Source organism: Corvus cornix, chromosome 2, assembly GCF_000738735.6.
Source record: "Corvus cornix cornix isolate S_Up_H32 chromosome 2, ASM73873v5, whole genome shotgun sequence".
Taxonomy (NCBI): Eukaryota; Metazoa; Chordata; class Aves; order Passeriformes; family Corvidae; genus Corvus; species Corvus cornix.
In genome coordinates, this window is record NC_046333.1 from 132,956,253 (window position 1) to 132,974,103 (window position 17,851).

General features: G+C 38.3%; 1 protein-coding gene across 3 annotated transcripts in view; it reads right to left on the minus strand.

The window, feature by feature from the left end:
* The window catches only part of RNF19A (ring finger protein 19A, RBR E3 ubiquitin protein ligase), a 57,650-nt gene that overhangs the window by 2,514 nt on the left and 37,285 nt on the right, over positions 1 to 17,851 (minus strand). For all 3 annotated transcript variants that reach the window (XM_039549253.1, XM_039549254.1, XM_010404925.4), the window contains 7 exons: positions 12,081 to 12,289; positions 10,022 to 10,166; positions 9,300 to 9,462; positions 4,665 to 4,779; positions 2,471 to 2,632; positions 1,588 to 1,801; positions 66 to 209 (listed from right to left, as the gene is read on the minus strand). In XM_039549253.1, coding sequence (XP_039405187.1) covers positions 66 to 209; positions 1,588 to 1,801; positions 2,471 to 2,632; positions 4,665 to 4,779; positions 9,300 to 9,462; positions 10,022 to 10,166; positions 12,081 to 12,289 — 1,152 coding nt within the window. The remainder of the gene's footprint in view (positions 1 to 65; positions 210 to 1,587; positions 1,802 to 2,470; positions 2,633 to 4,664; positions 4,780 to 9,299; positions 9,463 to 10,021; positions 10,167 to 12,080; positions 12,290 to 17,851) is intronic.

The following is a 17,851-nucleotide window of genomic DNA, read 5'->3' on the forward strand; positions in this document are numbered from 1 at the left end:
ATGCTTAGAATATCCTTTAGTAAGCAAGGCTTATAAATATTCCATTTTCACCACATTTCTCTTACCTGTCCAAAGGGATGTAGGAGTTCAGGATGGATCCTGCCATTGCTTTGGTACTGGCATTGTCACTAACTGTTCCCAAGCTAACTGTGCCAGATTCTCCGCTCAGACTGTATCGCTCTTTCTGCACATCTGCTTGTACTTCCAGTCTTTGAGAGAAAGAGAGAGAGTTACACATACTACAACAGTTAAAGCACACTAGCTGAAAATTAGTGTCACCTTGTAGATGGCAGTAAGTGAGTCAGTAATAAATAGAGTTCCTGAGTCACTCCAGTACTGATGTGCTTAATTACTCTACTGACACATGTTCTCCATTCCCACTGTCAAAAATGACTACTTTTTGATTAAAACCAAGCAAACAGAAACACCTCAAAGCAAAACCAGATTAATTTCCTAAAGGCATTAACCAAAAGTTCTGGATTCTCTCCCTCCTGAGATTCACAAGGACAACTTCCAGGTTCAGCTACAGTTCTTTTGCAGATAGTACACTATACTCTAAAAACAGTAGAAACAATCAGAAGGGTACATAAATTCATGACATTATAGTTCCCAGGTTTCCCCTGCTGCAAATTACTACTAATCAAATAAGAGGCAGAGAACTGTGTTCTGTACTCTGCTTTATACTGTATTGCTATCAACTGCAACAGGAATAATAGAAACATGAGCAATCTTAAGTTGGGCTCAGCAGATAAGCCAGAAATCAAATTACAAGCTTTTTTCCATATGTTTTGTTTATCTGTGTTCTGACAGTGAAATTGAAGTGGTTTTTTTTGTTTTTCACTCTCAGCTCTTTAAAGAAGAGGGTATGCATACCTCACTCAGCAGTCACAGCCTGAAACATCTGTCCCAGCATAGGGGAACTCTTGATACTATCCCCACTGTCTTTATTCTCTATGGCCTGGACTGCGAAATTACTCAAACTGAGCAGTGTTGGCAGCTAATTTAAGGAGCAAATTCCATCCTGAATTCTACATGCTAACAATCCTTTGTACACACTCCCTTTCTCTTCAGGGTGCAGAAGAGCCAAGTACCAGAAAGGTCCAAATTCACAGAAGGCATTGAGCACGTGACAAGAAGCTGCCACCTTGGCAAGGCCAGGTGCTCATCTGCCTCCCCTCCTGCCTGAAGTCCATGTGGAATGCACACTCCACACAGGTGTTCTGAAGGCACAGCTTGGATGACAGAATGAGTCAGCAGTTCTGACTTTTGGGTGAGGTGCACCAGAGAACAAAACTGCATTAGACATGAGCTGCCTCCCTCTGGCTCCTGCCTACAGGCAGCTCTCCTGGGGAAGCAGGAGAACACGATCTCACACCCCACTTACCCTAAACAAAGTCTTGAGGATTGTGGTCAGGCAGGATCTCTTGAAAATCAGTAAGTTTGTCAGGGATGAACTGTTTATCTCCCAGAGACAGTTCCTTTTAATAGGAACCAGTATCACAAACCAAAAATGGGAAAACCGAGGAGGTGCACTTCCTGTGCCCAGGAGCAGAGCAGGACAGAGCAGGGTGGGAGCGCGCCCCTCACCTGTTGAAGCAGTTCACCATGGCGCTCCCCGAGAGGCTCCCCGTTATGCTGGCCCCAGCCAGGGCCATGGTGCTCGCTGTCTCGCTCAGGTTGTCCCGGATGGCTCCTATTCTGTCCATGTGGCTGCCGCTGGCGCTCAGGCTGCCCGTCAGCCCCCCGACACTCCCTTCCCCTATGCTGGGGTTGTGACGCGCCTCTGCCACCGAGGTGGTATCTGGGCAGAAACAAAGAAGGCTCGTCAGGTACAGAAGCTGCACTCAGCTGTTTCTAGAATGTGATCAGAGAAGCTGTTTCTGAAATTATGCTGAGAACGGTTTATAAAACATACTGTCACAAAAAGAGAACTTTGTCAAAAAAAACCCCAAAAAACCATAAACAACCCGAAATAATTTAAAAAGACACCTTTCTTGGAGCTGCTATAATGGTTATGCCTGACATCACATACTTAAGATAGCAAAAAATTAACCATGGATAGGACCGTAAACATGGAATCAAAGAATACAGAGAAACCCTATCACACAGGATAGTGCCATGTAATCAAAAAATTGAAGCATCAGACCCGTCTTTAGTTTGCCCTATTGAAAATAAAAAATGTAACCAGCTTCCATGAACCAGGATTCTGAAAGAGCAACAGTAATGCTACGTTAAAACTTTTACCTATGGAGAAGACTTCAGTCTGGCTTTGATTAAAGTGGGCAAGAAAAGCTTTAATACTTATAGCCCAACACAAAATGACACAGAGGAGCTATTATCATCTGAGAAGTTCAATTTCAGCAATGAGCAGAAGCAGCCTCAAATGCAAATAACTACTCTAGTATCTAAGATAGAAAATACAAGTCACAAAGCCCGTATTTATAGAAAATGGAACACTGAATTTTCTTACCTACAGCTGCATTTGTTCCACCAACATTTATATCATTTTCATCATCAAATTCTATCCTGACACCTTTTCCATTGCCAGCTGACACACCACAGCCTCCACTTCGGCAGAGGGAAATTGGAACAACTCCATACACATAAGCCAGCATAATAGGAACACCAATACCTACAGAGGGAAGTACAGTCTTTCATTAAAAGTGACTTTTATTTTAGAGCCTTTCATGAAGGCAATTTCATTTTCCAAGATTACTTAATATTTGATTAATATCACACTTGAAACAGATAAGGAAGGAGCAAAATTAAGAAGTATTGGTAAATCACTACGGTGAAATGACAGGAAAGTACTTTCAGCAGGCAGAATGTCCTCTGTCAGCACTGGCAGGAAGAGAAGCTTAATGACTGATGAATTAATACTTTCCGTATGTCCATAACATACTTTACAAACAAAATTAAAGTACTTTCAATATTCACAAAAGCTCCACTGGGGGCTGTAATAATGTTCTGAGAGGCAGAAATAGCAGAGATCTATTTCAAATGTTATTCAACTAAAAATATTAGTACCTCTACTGCTTTAATAAGGGGCTTCAATTTACATCCACTGAAGGCAGACATGGCTTTGCTATCAATTTAATAGGCCTTAACATTATTATTACTCTGGGATTTTTCAATATAAGATTTCCTTAAAAGTAAACAATTCTGCAGAGCAGGGTGGCAGGAATTAAGGGAAACCAGTTAAAGGTTCTGCAGACTAAAGCACAAACAGATATACACACATCCAATCCCACCACTTCAAGTGGACTGTGAAAGTTAGTCCTTTGGCATACGAATTAAATCATCCTAGGACTTTGCTGATGGAAGTATATAGAAAGTGCAAAAATGAGCAGACTGAAAAATGTCAAGTTGGCACATTCTGAAAAAGTCAGGAGAGAAGCAGACCTAATAGAAAGGCTCCTCAGCCTAATCTAAAAGAAGGGTTACAATTACATGAAGTCTTCACTAGAAATTTCTCCCATTCAAGGAGGAACTCCATATTCTTATGGTCATTATTCTGGAAACTACACAATGCCCTGAGACTGGAGGCCATGTGTTAATGGCAATGGGGCAAGAGCGAAACTCCACAAAATAAAACCTAACTGCTTTCCCTGAAAAGCCACATTTCATCTCTGTTCAGGAATAAGAAAACAGCTTGAGAGAAATGAAGTAAGACAGACCTATAAATACAACTATGAGACTTTGTGTCCCACCACCTGTTTAGCAGGGATCTGACACCACAGCCACATGAGAAAAATGCAATGCAGACTGACACCAGTTTCATGGCTGGCATATCCTTGTTTGCACAGTGGTCCACCATTGATAACAGGCAGTTTAAAGGCACAGCCTCCTGTCAGTTTGAACCATCACTTGCTAAAAGTGGCCCTGTCTTCCGGAGGTTACTCATTACTCTTTGAGCATTGATTCTGGCACAAGGGGGAACACTGCAGACAACACTGTGTGTACATGGGGATGATCCAGCTTAAAATGCAATGGTGGGTCTTAGTGTGAGTCAGATATCCTCAGCAGCTTACTGTGCAACTGTGAAGATGCCTGTGCTGCAACAAAGAAGCAAGGCAGTGTCAAACAAGTCCCCTCCTTTCAAAAAAAATCTGGGTTTACAGTGATCTTGAAATTACCTGGGAAGATGAGACAACTATTTTGTAACGAACAGCAAGATTTTCCTTAAATGCTATCCTCAACAATCACCATGAGAAAGAGTGTAATGCAATTCAAACTGACTCCTGGAGCAAAGCAAGTGTCAACTACTGCAATGCTAAGAGTAAGAGACTGTTTTTGTTCTGCATTGAGAAAAGTTTGATATGAAGTTATTAAAATATGAATAGACTCTGTGGCAACAGTTTTTTTCTTGGTCATTTAAAAAACCTTTAAATACTTCCATCTTAAAAGCCAGATGTGACAATGTGGAAACTTCAATTTTCAAGATAAAAATTACTTTTACTTCTTCAGGAAATGCTACATTAAAATCAAGTACTGTATTCTTCATTCTGCCACAATAAATGTATAACCTCAGACTCCTCCTTGTCTTGGTTCCCTCACCTATAAAAGGAAACTACAGCACCTATCTCACCTGTGTTATTCATGAGTGTTTATAGAGTTCTGGTTGCAAGGTGCTACCAAGACACAAAATAATAGTATTTGCTTACCTACAGTTACTGCAGCTACAACTGGAGAAACAATTACAGATAAGGTTACACCACCTGCTATAGCCAAGTTTCGCTTGTGCTTTGAAATGTCTTTGCCTTCGTATCGATTGTGAATCTTGAAAGAAGAAAAGAAAGGGGTTTTAGAGTATTATCAGCACCAAGAATACATTGCTGCACAGATGAAAGAAGTGACATTATTATATTATATTATATATATTAGTTTGGAGCTGTATCCTGTTCTCTTCCAGAGAGACCACATTCTATGCCATGATTTCTTATCTCAAAGAAAATAAAATTTATACATATCCTAATTTTAGGCAACCTCTTACAAGTAAGAAGTCCTCCCATCCAGCAATTAAGCATTTATTCTCAGCCTCAAGTTTGAAGAGCTAAGTAATTGAATGGCTTTGTTTAACCATTACTCCAGCTTACATGGCTGGGAAAAGTAGACAAAATTTCAGGATAAAAGAACTGCCACATGCGATCAAATTGACACTTCTTATTCCCAGTCATCTTTTCCCTGAACAGTATGGAGTTAAAACTTTCACGAATTACTAGATCTATGGAAACAGGTTGACATAACAGAGCTATCAGAGAGCCTTCACCAAACATAGCCTGGAAGGAGGGGAAAGCAAGAACTGTTGCTCCAGCACCCCCTCATGACAAGCTACTGAGATAGAAAATGTTTTTGCAAACCTGAGTCTGTTTACTGAGGAATCTGCTACCCAAACCTCTTACTGATGGTTTAAGTCTGCAATAACTCTGAAATGTGACTGAATTAAACTTACCTGCCACAAACCCCACATGAACCTAAAAGGCCTTTAAAGAACATTGCTCTACAGAGATTTCCCACATTTTTGTGTTTCATTTACTCTCTTTAGGAACATGGTTTCTCAGAGGGATGCACTACATCTGTCATCATTCTTGGCTAAGATATAATTACAAAGGAACAACAGGTATCTTAATGGCTGTCGCAAAGCCAAGTTAATCCTCACTCCATCTAAGGAAGAACACAAGAGATGAGTACCCAAGAAGATAATGACAAAAAATGAGCTGGATGTCATGCTCTCTAAATTACCACGTTATTGAATGCTGTGCTTCCTAAAATATAATTTCAATTAGAGATTTGGAAGGGTTGTTCTCATTTTGGAATAAGTCTTTGTACTTGTTCAGGCAAGACAGGCAAGGAAAGGGCAGAGAAGGCACTGTGCAAAGAGAATCCATTTACTTGCTCTGAGGTACATTATACAGAGAGAAACATGGAGTGAGGGAGCACATGAATATTGAATATGCGTATGGATTAAAAAGGAAAAATTGAACGTGAACGCTCTCACAGTGTGAGTGTGTAAGAATTACAAACCCAGAAAGATTAGGTTTCATGGGGCTCTGAGCAATTAGCAGGATCACCTCAGGTGCTGAATTTTACTGTTATGGACAATTGTAACTCCCAAAACAAAAGGCATAATACAACAAACAGATATCCATAAAGGTTACTGGATTCCTTAAACACAAAGCAAAAAATAAAGAAATGGAAGGAAGAGGTTACAGAGTAGAAACTGATTTAAAACATCAAGATAAAAGGTTACACTGGTAGAAACTACTATGAAATAAGAGACTTCCAAATATTGACTAAATAATAAAGAAAAACCAAACAAAAATACTAGGCCAGAAGAGAGATTTATATAAACACAGAAACCTATTAGGTTACAAGACTTGTATGTATAAAACCAGAGCACTAGCACTTCCTCAAGGAAACTCTATCAAAGCACAAGCACAAACTCTTCCAATGCAAAGGACAGACAGAATGTTGAAAAAGAACAATGAAGCTTCCTTTACCAAAGCAGCAGCAGCATTAAGAAATAGAAAGTAGGTCAGATTACTATGAATGGGTATAGAAGAACAGCATGAGGGTGTTAGGCCAAAATCAGAAAGGTTAAAATAGAAGAGACAAAAAGCAAGAGATATCAAAGTCAAGGAGAAATTATTCTTCAAGTACAGTGCTAGTAAGAGGAAGACCAAATTGGATCAATTTGCTGTTCAACAAAAATGAAAGACAGCCCGCAAATGAAACTGGAGACCTGTTCCTATTTCCTTTTCCCTTCAGTTGTCATTGAAGATCAATGGTGAGCCAGACAACTGGTGACAAAGAAGTAAGATCAGTACAAATGCAGCAGATTGGCGCGTACTTACATGAGCTGATCTGAAAAATATCTCAGCAGGCCCAATTTCAGAGTCACTAATAGTAATTTTTGAAAATTATTAGTAGTAGATGTCTGAAAAAAAAATCCAGGAAAACTGGAAATGGTTAAATGGCAATTATAATCTTAAAAAGGGTACAATACAAACCAATAAGCTGAGGAAGTAAAAGACCACTGAACTGAACTTTGATTTTCTGAAAATTGGGAACTTGTAGACATCAAAGCAAATGAAGGAAACAAAAAGGTCACACTGATTTTTTTTTTTCCCCGAGTAGAAATCATGCCAATTTAATTTTCTCCTGTAACAAGATAACTTAGCCTTGAGGATGGGGAGAAACAGATGTCACACACTGACTAATGAAATTCTTACATTCTTGTATGACAAACTCAAGCAGGTTATAATGGTCCAGACTGAAAAAATGGATGAGAGAAATCTACGAAGCTTCATGTGAAACTACAGAAAACATGTGAATAGTCATTAGGTTTTATAACTACCCAAATTGAGACTCTTCACTCCATACTTTTTCCAAGAGGTATGCCTTGGATCCGAGTATTGAACATTTTCATTAAAGTGGAAGATGGAAGGAGAAGAATATATGTGTTGAAATTCAGGCCAATACAATCTAGCATGGTTGCAAGAATGCCAGAATTCACTCCAATCATGAGAAGCTGAAAAAATGGTCTGAAATGACCAGACGCAGCTGAAATGGCAATGAGTTCAAGAACACCCTCAGGAGGAAGCCAATTGCTTGAATTACCAGTACAGTGAGAAAGGGTTTGCGTTTCAGTGTACACAAAATGCAAATAGCACGCTGTTGAAGAAGAGGTAACTGCTAGTTACTGGCACAGAATCACCCTCTCATTTAACTCAGCAGTAGTAATGCTGCAGCTTCACTGCTGTATTCAAACTGGACAAAAATAAAGGTGGCATGAACAACTACAAGGAAATCCAGAAGAAGAGAATCAGAAACCTAAATTAGTGTGTTTTCTTGACAGTTTGTCAAGAAAAGCTGGAAGCGCTAGGTTTGTTAAGAATGGACTTAAAAGTACCATTAAACATGTAACAGCATATTGCAGAATAGAAGGATTCTCTACATCAGCTGAAGAATAGGGTAGTAGGAATTTAATGTAAATTCTCGTCCTATACCAATGTTAAAACCAATAAACTTTTCTATGAAAACCAAGCTTAAGGGCCCTGTGAGATCTCCATCATCAGATGTTTTGAACAGCAAACGCGTAACAGGGGTCACAGAGAAATGACCACTAAGCAGTGGGGTACAACAGAAATTCTCATAAGGCTGCCCTCACAGACTAATGCTCTGAGACTTTCATATATGAAAGGTGCTCTGTGATGGGGTCCTATCCCAAAATAAAACGAGAAAAGCTAATCATGCAGATGTAACTTGAAACAGATTAACTGCTGCCTTCTTCCTCTTCTCACTTAGAAGGTTCCAATGACTATATGGGACTAAACCATAACAGAATAAAAGGGTCAAAAACCAACTGTAGCAGAAAGCAGGGTACTTGCTTGAAAGAAAAAGATTAAATAAATACAGTGGAAAAGCTGCACCCCTGAACTTTTTGTCTAGCTGACACTTGCCCCCTTCCCTCTTCCCCCTTCCCCCAATAAATGCAGAATTATGAGTCTGTGCCAGTCACTGTGAGAATCCATGCTGATAAAAGCAGAAAAACAAACCTTCCAAGCCATCATTTCAAAAAGCCCATCTCCAAAAGATCTAGATAACTTATGACTATATCCTAAATTACATATAAGAGTTTGTTGATTACTTTATAGTAAAAGCTATTATATTTTTTAAGAGGAAATACATCAACTGCCTTCTGATTAACATGATCATTTCTAGCTCCTTCACAAAAGAAGTAAAATGAAGACAGGCTAGCTAGCACCAAACACACATTGGTGGACCGACCCAAGGCAATTAACAAGCTGCTGAGTATAAATGCTTAAATATGTGCATGCACAAACCTGAACTAGCATAATTTTATACTAAAATTCTGGTAACTATCTGCTTTTAAGAAAAAAAAAAAAATTTTCTTCCTTGTCCTCTAAAGATTGTTTAATTCTAAGGGACACAAGGGGAACCAGAGATTAAAACCAGAGCAATTTTGAAAAAGCATGCAGGAGCTTTCATGGCAAGATGCAGAAACTGGAAATTGTTCAGTGTTTTGCTCTGCATGTTTTAAGAGAAACTAGATCCTTAAAAACACTGCTTTTTGTTCCCGTACAACTGACACAAATATCCTTAAACAAAGTAGGGATTGGTTGGTTTGGTTTTTTGGAGATTGACTGGGTTTTTGTTTTGGGTTTGTTTGGGTTTTTTTTAGCAGCAGTTAAGATACCCAACTGAACATAGCATCACCCAAGCCATACAACAGAAGGTAAAACCTGAAGCATACTGGGAGTTGAAGCACTTTTTACCTTACGTCCCACATATACAGGAATTCCAATAATCATAGCAGGAATAGCAATGCCAGCAATTAAGGCAATTCCTACAGGCGCTCCAACAAGTGTCCCCAGCTGCCAAAGGATTTTCTTCTTACGGCTCCATGGTTTCTTCCCCCAAAATGTGCAACCTGATGGGCTAATAAAAAGAAATAAGAAAACTGTAAAGAAACTGTAAATAAATCAACATAGCTATACCCTACTGAACATTTCCCTAGTTACAAAATTATTGTCCTTAGGTTCAAGTTACAGACATTATGGATACCAAATCATCAGTTATTTCTTCAGATTGTTTTTTGCCTTGACAGCATATTTTGCAATGTAACAAGAAGCATATTGCCACACACCAATCTATGGCTCACAGTAACACAATCAGAACTTTTGGATTGCCTAATACAAAGACAATACAGCAGTATTAAGACATTAGTAAAAAGAGGGTGTGTTAATCTAAAATACTTGATTTGTACTAAGAACATGTTGCATGCATAAAACTTACAAAATACTTTAAAATAAAAAATAATAAAGAACTAATTTAAATACATGTATTAAAACTGACTTAATTCTCCAATATGGGTATTTCAACTGTGATTCTCTACTCTCAGAGGAAGAAAGCCAGACTTACAGCACTTGGGAACCTCCTTCTAAATACCTTAGAAAACAAATTACCAACCACATAGAATTTTTTTTATTAAATGTACCTTAAATAATGTAAATCTGAGATCTCTTTCATACATAGCCAACAGAATTCACAGCCACAGACAGCACAAGTCATATGATTGCAGCTTCCATCATTCATTTTTATTATATAAGCAGCACAGCGTGGGCATGGCTTTATGTCATCAGCTGTTTAAAAATGAATATTAAAATTGTATCAGTTTCTTAGACAAGCAAATATAATCACAATACAGACATACATTTGGGAAAACTGATTGAACCATTATCTGAAAAACTGAAGAAGTTTTTTATAAGGTTGCTTTACAAATCTTCATTTGGCAGTGACTTGTTATCAAATTTTTTTTTACAAACCTTGGACTGAGTAAAATTAATGAAAACAAGGTGTATTAGACCACATTCAAGTAATTGAATAGTTAATGCATACTCTGTTCAAGGATTTTCTAAGCTTAATGAAACAGAGTCTGACATTAAATATGTATGCTAACACAGGACTGATAATATGGTCTCTTTAAATATAATCCCCTTTTACATTTCATGCTGTTATGAATCCTATACTTGAATATTCAGTCTCCACTCTGTTCACGTATCTCAAATCCATCTCTCCGTTCACATTAATGTACTTCTTTGCCAACCTCTGCTTGAGTCCCTTTCACAGCCCTACTTTTTAGTTACTTAGTTCCTAGTAAAATATACAGAAGAAAACTCTGGAGAATCTCTATGTTCCCAAGTCAAATGTGGAAAAATGAGGTTAAGTGACCTGCTCTGTCAAACAAGGGGTCATTGAGGAACAGTGAAATACACGCACACCACAGTTATGATCTTCATTCCTGGTTAGCACCGGCACTTTGGGACAAGCTGTTTATTCACAGCAGCAGAAATACCTTGCAGCTCCTAGTGCAGAACTCCAAGTCTATTGCCTCAGTGCTATGATGTAAGATAAAGGGAGAGTTCATATTTGATAGAAAGAATACCTAAAGAGGTGCAGAACCAGCAGAAAAAAGTACCTCTACCAACTCCAGTGCACAAGGAATAAGCAGCTGGAAGGATTCATTAGCTACTCCCATATGGGAGCACATGCACAACCTACAGGGCGGTAAGTAAACTGAGCAAGTTCTCCAGCACAGGAAAGGCAGAGATACTGCTCTTCAGGCTGAGACAAATTGAAAGGGTAAGGAAAGGAGCTGGTGTGCTAACTTATTTAGCTTATTTTTAAATTTATTTGAAAGCTAGAGCAAGATGCCGATTTTTAGGGAAAGATGGGATGGATGCATTGTTAAAATAAGCCAGTGCAAACTACAAATTAGAGACTCTCAAGTCTGGGGCTGGATTGGAGAAAAACAGCTCTAACTGCAACGTGCAAGTGAGACTCTTTACCCCAAATATCTACCTTGCTTTACAGGCAGACACAAAAGCTGCCAAATAAATCAGAGTTTGATTTAATTCAGAGCCAGTTCCTATCAACAGCAAACTGGAATCTTGATGTGCTAAATACTACTCTGAATAGTTTATCCTCTTTTTTGGGGAATTACAAATAAGCTCAGCTTTGAGAGATGGTATTGTTTGCTTTGTGGCAGACAAGACAGATGAGCATTTCCTAGAAAACTAGAAATCAGTACTAAAAAAGATGTCAAACATCAGAGCTGGCATCAGAGTAATAGTCTTTTTGAAAACAGAAAATCAGTGCTTACGAGTTTTAATTTTAACAGCTGGGAAATTTCACCTACAGTGGAGAAAACAAGTGTACCAGTGTGGAAGTGATACAACTAAAGAAGTCAACATGCTAAACATGTGAGATGCCTTGCAGCAAGTTCATTTGATTTCACATTTTTCAACTACGAAGTAAGCACTTAAAATGCTGATGAGCTTTTAAGACTTAAGTCAGATGTTCTGGCCACAGAGTACTTCAAAGTATAGCATTTAAAATTTTAATCCAAATTTAGAATTGTAATTTTATGTTTCTGAAAGACAAAGCACCTAGTATCTATCTACCATGTCACTATTCCATCCTTTCATTTTCTAGGGTTAACTGTGCAAATGTACAAAAGAGATGTTTTACAGACACAGCACCCTAATAATAAATACCTGCTGCTCCAGATTCCTGGCTGTAACTAATAGATGAAGAACGAATTGTTCTCAGGCGCAGACTCTGAGCTCTCTCCTGGCGAGCAGCATCACAGGTCTGGTTGGGATGCCAAATTTGCTTACAGTGGTAGCAAAACTCAGTTCCACAGCCTTCTCGTCCACATGTCAGTTTGGGGCAGCTGGCACATCCAAATGCGATTACAGCGTATCTTGAACGATCAAGAGGGGCAAGAGAGAATTTCGTTAATAAAACCAGTTCTAAGTATAGAGCAAAGCTGACAAGACAGCTGTCAGAGTAGCTGAAGCAGGTACAAAGGCAGTGGATATCAGGAGCTGACTACCTCCTTCAGGAGGTGGCCAGCACTGGTTCCTGAACACCTCTTTCCACAACTCTATTGCCATTGCATTAGATTAAGATTGTACAGAAATACCATAATCACTGCAACACTCACTCACCTTACTCCATGCAGTATTCAAATATACTATATTTAAAGCTGAATGCAATACTGTAATGTTTACAGTCACAATGAAACCACAGTTTAGAAGAGTGGGACAATAAACCCAAAAAAGGTGTTTTAGCAATGAGGAAAGATTATAGTTTCAGAGGTGTCCCAGTCACTATGGGTATATCTAAGTCTGACCCTGTCTATAGTGAGGGAGGATCCCTGCTAAGTGATCTGCAGTGTAACCTATAGCTGTTACGACATCTGATTTGGCACTGCAAGATTTTAGGATTTTACTAGTTGCCTTTTATCATGAATACCACTATTTACTTTAAATAGGTATTTGTTAAGTATTTTATTAATAGGATTTTGGTTTCTCAATAATTAGTGCATTTTTAAAAATATGTTTCAAACTGGAACTGCAAAGATTGGTAAAGAGTTCAGGGCCTCGAAGCCACCTTTACTCTGACAATACTACACAGCTCAAAACCTCCAAGAACGTTGAGACTTACAAAACTGTGTTACACTACTTTGTAATCAGACACAACATGAACAGCTGTAGAGACAAATCTATTCCTTCATTAGACCTGCATTTCAAAGTCCACATAATAAAAACACAATGTGTTCATATTAACAGTAAATACAAACTTATGTATATATGTTTCTTAATTCCTACCCATTGTAGCTTTTTTCAATGATTTTATGCAATAGCTTTCTTTTAAATATATAATACTAAATTCACTGGTATGAACATTTAAAATAGATGTATGGTTTTATTCACATGAACAGGGTCCCTGAGTAGACTTCAACAGATTTATAAATGCAGCAAGACTGAAGTTTCTGTCTGTTCAGATAAGGGTAATTTTATTTTAAAAGACTCTTTATTTTTACCCCGTCTGTTTTAGAGCAGTTGCATAAATTAACTCGAAATATTCTTTATTAGTAATGATACTTTAAAAATTATTCCCACTCACAAGCCTATCTTAAAATTTAGCTACTTTTATTTAAGAGTAGCTTAAAAAACTCTGAAAAGTTGCTGAAACTCTGCAAAGTTAAGGCAAATCCTACCCCTTCCATTATTGTTTTACAACAGCATATTTGAGGTTCCCAAGAAATTTTGCAAACAAATAGAGGACTTTCAACCTTTAACTTAGAGATGATGCAGCTACAAATTATACACATGCTTGTCTGTTTGCAAATACTTCTTGCTTTCCAAGTAGAAATTTATTTCAATAATTGCTAGACTCTTCTATATTGCTGCCAAGTTAATCAGCTTCATTTTCCCCACTTTTTGCAAACTGAAGAGATAATTGCTTTGCATGTACACAAAGAGCCTCCAACCCAAACACTTCTTCAACATACAGGGATACATTCAAGGCTTGCTAACGTTGGACCAAAAAAACTCAAGTGCAAGACACAATGAAGTATCAATTTATATCCTGCCTCCTTCCTACCACTAATAAAGCATAGGCACATCCCTGAAAGCATTACCTATTTGGGAATGATGTACTAGGCACACCTTTAGCAAGTAACTTTTTAGACCAGAGCAAATCTCAGCTCAAACTGTACAGGATTACAGGTTTTTAACATTTGCATTCTTTTTAAAGGAGAAGGAAAGCCAGAAGTCATTGTTTAGGTTGAGAGAAGGGAGTAATACCCAGTAAAACCCAGTAAAACAAAAACCAGAGGCAGTGAGCAATTAATTGAAGGCTGCACAGTGAAAGGATGGATGAAGAATTTGTATTCTTTTGCATGATCTGCTTTTTGCATGATAAAGGTATGAAAATTTAGGAATCGCTTCTCTCTTCTAATGATGTCAGCAATACAATCTCAGAGCAAAACCATTAAATAATTCAAACAGAAGAAAAGACAACACATTTTGAATACTGATTCAGTAATGCTTGTTAAAATGACACTACAGAACTGGTATGAAAACAGAATATAAAAATATTGGTCCAGGAGAAGGCTCATGAGGTTTCCTTATCAGTGCTCCTTCCCCAGGGAAGGATCACCTATGTGACAGTGTCTCCTATCAAACCACTGCCGGTAGGTTACAGCTGGTCCAGGCTTTTACAGTGTTTCAGGTAACAAAAACGATCAGGATGCATCTGAGCTTGCAACAAAAACTGAGGATTAAGCACCCTAGGGTCAGACAGTCTGTGGTGCCAGTGGTATGGACCATTCTGGCACTGGATTGCTGTAGTGCAGGAGACCCCTCAGCTCCAAGGCAGCCCATCCAGGACAGAGCTGCTGCAGCAGAGGTTCTCCTCCAAACTGATTTGCAGTTCTCCTGTTGGGAGGATAAGTTCCCCACTGGGACAGAAGTAATAGCAATATACTTGGTACTGCAGATAACTTTGCTTCAAAATCTGTTTGGTACATGTTTTCCTGTCCCCAGGACTTGTTTTTATCCAAACAGTTGAAACAGAGAGGAAAAAGCTATTTACTTCTTAACTATTAACTGTTGTTTCCTTAGAACCCAGGAGACCAAAGATATAAAAAAAACCCCAAAGTTTTAACAGACTGATCTAGCTTCTCTCCATTTTTTCATTTCAGGGATCAAAGTTTTTATAATTATTTGCTCTTTATCTGGTCCAGATTTTTGACTTAGTGTGATGCCCAAACCCTGAAACAGTATTACATGGGATGCTGGATCAATGCTGAGAAAAGCTGAAGCACTCTTGTGCACCATCCATTTTTTACCTATTTGTGCAGTAAGTTTTTCCTACCAAAATGCTGCACTTTTCACCTATTTCCTATTTCCTACAGTACTTGTTCCTAGATGCTACCCTATGAAGTTATTGCACCTCTCCTACTTCGGGATTAATTGCAAATTTGTAAATGCATTCCATCCAGCTCCTTCATGAAATATTTGATCCATGCTAAAAGGTCATAAACCTAATGCATTCCGCTAGTACTACATTTCAAGAACTGTTCAGAAAAAGAAAAAACGCCTCAGCTTTAACTGCATATTGTACAACTTGATTAGCTGCCAAAGCAATTAGAAACTGAGACTACTGTTGCACCACATAATTATTAAAGCAAATGCCTGCTGATCTGAAGTTGGTGTATACTGTATGTCATGCATAATCTCTGAACAGTGTTTGTTAGCAAAGACTCCTCTGTGGAAGTCTGAGTAGTGTTTGCTTCCCTAAACCTTACACCTGTACAGTTCCTTCCTTCACCTTCCTTCTATGCTCCACCACAACATTAAGTCCCTGTTATTATTTTCTATACCACTCCCACTTCTCCTTCCTGTGTCCCTCTGTGTGCTTTCCCTCAGTTAGGCACATACAGACTTGTCAGACAGTGCTGTGGTGCTGCCTGAAAGCCAAATTTAAATTTTTAACTGGAGGATTCATACACAGGTATTACTCTTGCTGGAGGCACTACTGATGGTTTTTCTTTTGTTCAAGCAGTATGCCCTTTTCCCTAAACTACTTAGATTAACTTCTGCTGAATGCTCAAACCCTGCTGCCCAACGTATCTAACTGCTCTGAAGGTTTCAAAACAATCAGAAGGATGGGAAAAAGACAAAACATGATTGCAGGAGTTCTTGTTTGTTTAGGATGACCACCAGAAACAGTGATCCTCCTGAGAAGCATCCAAATAGCCAACTTTAAGCCACTTTAAACTAGTAATGAGAAGTCAGTGAGGAAGAACTGTCTGTGCATTAAAAGCAGAATTAATCTATCACTGTGAAGCATTTCCCTGCCACTTTAACCATATTAGGAAAAATCATGGTATCAGAAGTGCAACATAAGGTTGCCCATGCAGTATGAGTTTGTTCCCTTCACAGAGACATTGGCAGAGTTTATCTACCTGGCAATATACTGTATTTTCCACAGGACTCCACTCCCAGAGTATGGAGCATACAACAAGCAGTTCTGGAGCAATGATTTAAATACTTGCCACACACTAATACATTGTTGTGGCCCCACACGACTGCATGGAACTTTAACTTGGCTCTGAAGACCCACTTTTTATTTTTATAATGGTGTTATCCTCAGCAATTATCATCACAGTTTCTGACCACTGAAAGATCCTTAGGAGTTTTTTTTTTAAAAAACAGATAAGAAAATTGAAGCATAAAAACCAAAACAGGTTAAACAAACCTGCCTTGGCCTACTTAATTAAGAACTAAAAAAGTACCTGAACCACTGAAACATGGTTTAATAGAGAATACTTTAATAGCTCCTAAATGCTTCTCCTCAGCTTGAATAACAACTGTAACACAAAAACTCAGGGCAAAGCATACTTCTGCCTATTAAGCAATACCTTCTAGTTGGTTTTTTTTTTGCAAAAAATCAAAATATTAAGAGTAAGCTGTACTGGCTTTGTCCATATGACATCGTTACAAGCTCATGCAATCAAAACATCCCTCAAGTTATTTCTCCTTTTGTCCTCAAACTACACCACAGCAATGCCATCCACTTTGGACCAGATATGAAACTATCACATTTCCAGTCCCTGCTTTTGACTTGCATTAGCAAATTCTGTTTCTTTCAAAGTAAGAAATCAAAATTGTATTTGAAATAAGTCCTAAACATTAAGCACCTGGTTATTAGTATTGGAGTATTTAATCTACCTACCAGTATGTCCTATTTTGCCTGTTCTCTTGTAACAATCTTCCTTTTCTTCATTCTACTTATTGCTCATCTGTGTGGCTTTGAAACAGAGCTGTCATCCTGAGTTATTAGTGTGCACTGCACATCTGGATTGCAGTCATGGCTAAAGATTATAAATCTTTAAGCAGTATGATAACACAAACAATCTCTAAAAAAGCAGCTTGCTGAAGAATGGCATTATGAGACACCAGCAGAAAACCATGATGAGCTGCTGCTCAGTAGTATTCAGGCTACTTAGAATTCAGCATGGTTTCAGAACTGTTTAAAGTATTAAAGCAAAGTTAAAACATTATGCTCCCCAGGTAATAAGCAGGAACAAGCTGATTATCTTATATCAGAATCCTGCTGACGGGCAACAAGTGCTGTCTCAACCAGCCACAAGACTGAAGATATCTGAAGCAGGGAGAGGCCTTTTAATTCAAAGAAAAGCTTAAATCATTTTTCACAGCTAAAAAGCCAAAATACCCACTGTGCTTTAACAAATTAAGTTAAACTACAGTCACCACGTTTTCAATTCTCTTTAGTTTGAGCTTTGCACCATTACCTTGGCAGTGCAACATCTAAATTTCTTTCGCCTGCAGTAAATAAATGGCAAGCATCTACCAATAAAAGTTTCTTGACATTGCTGAAATTCTCTCTGTGCAAAAAAAAGAAAAACCTACTTGAGAGAGCATTTTATTTTGGAAGGTGGTTGTGACTT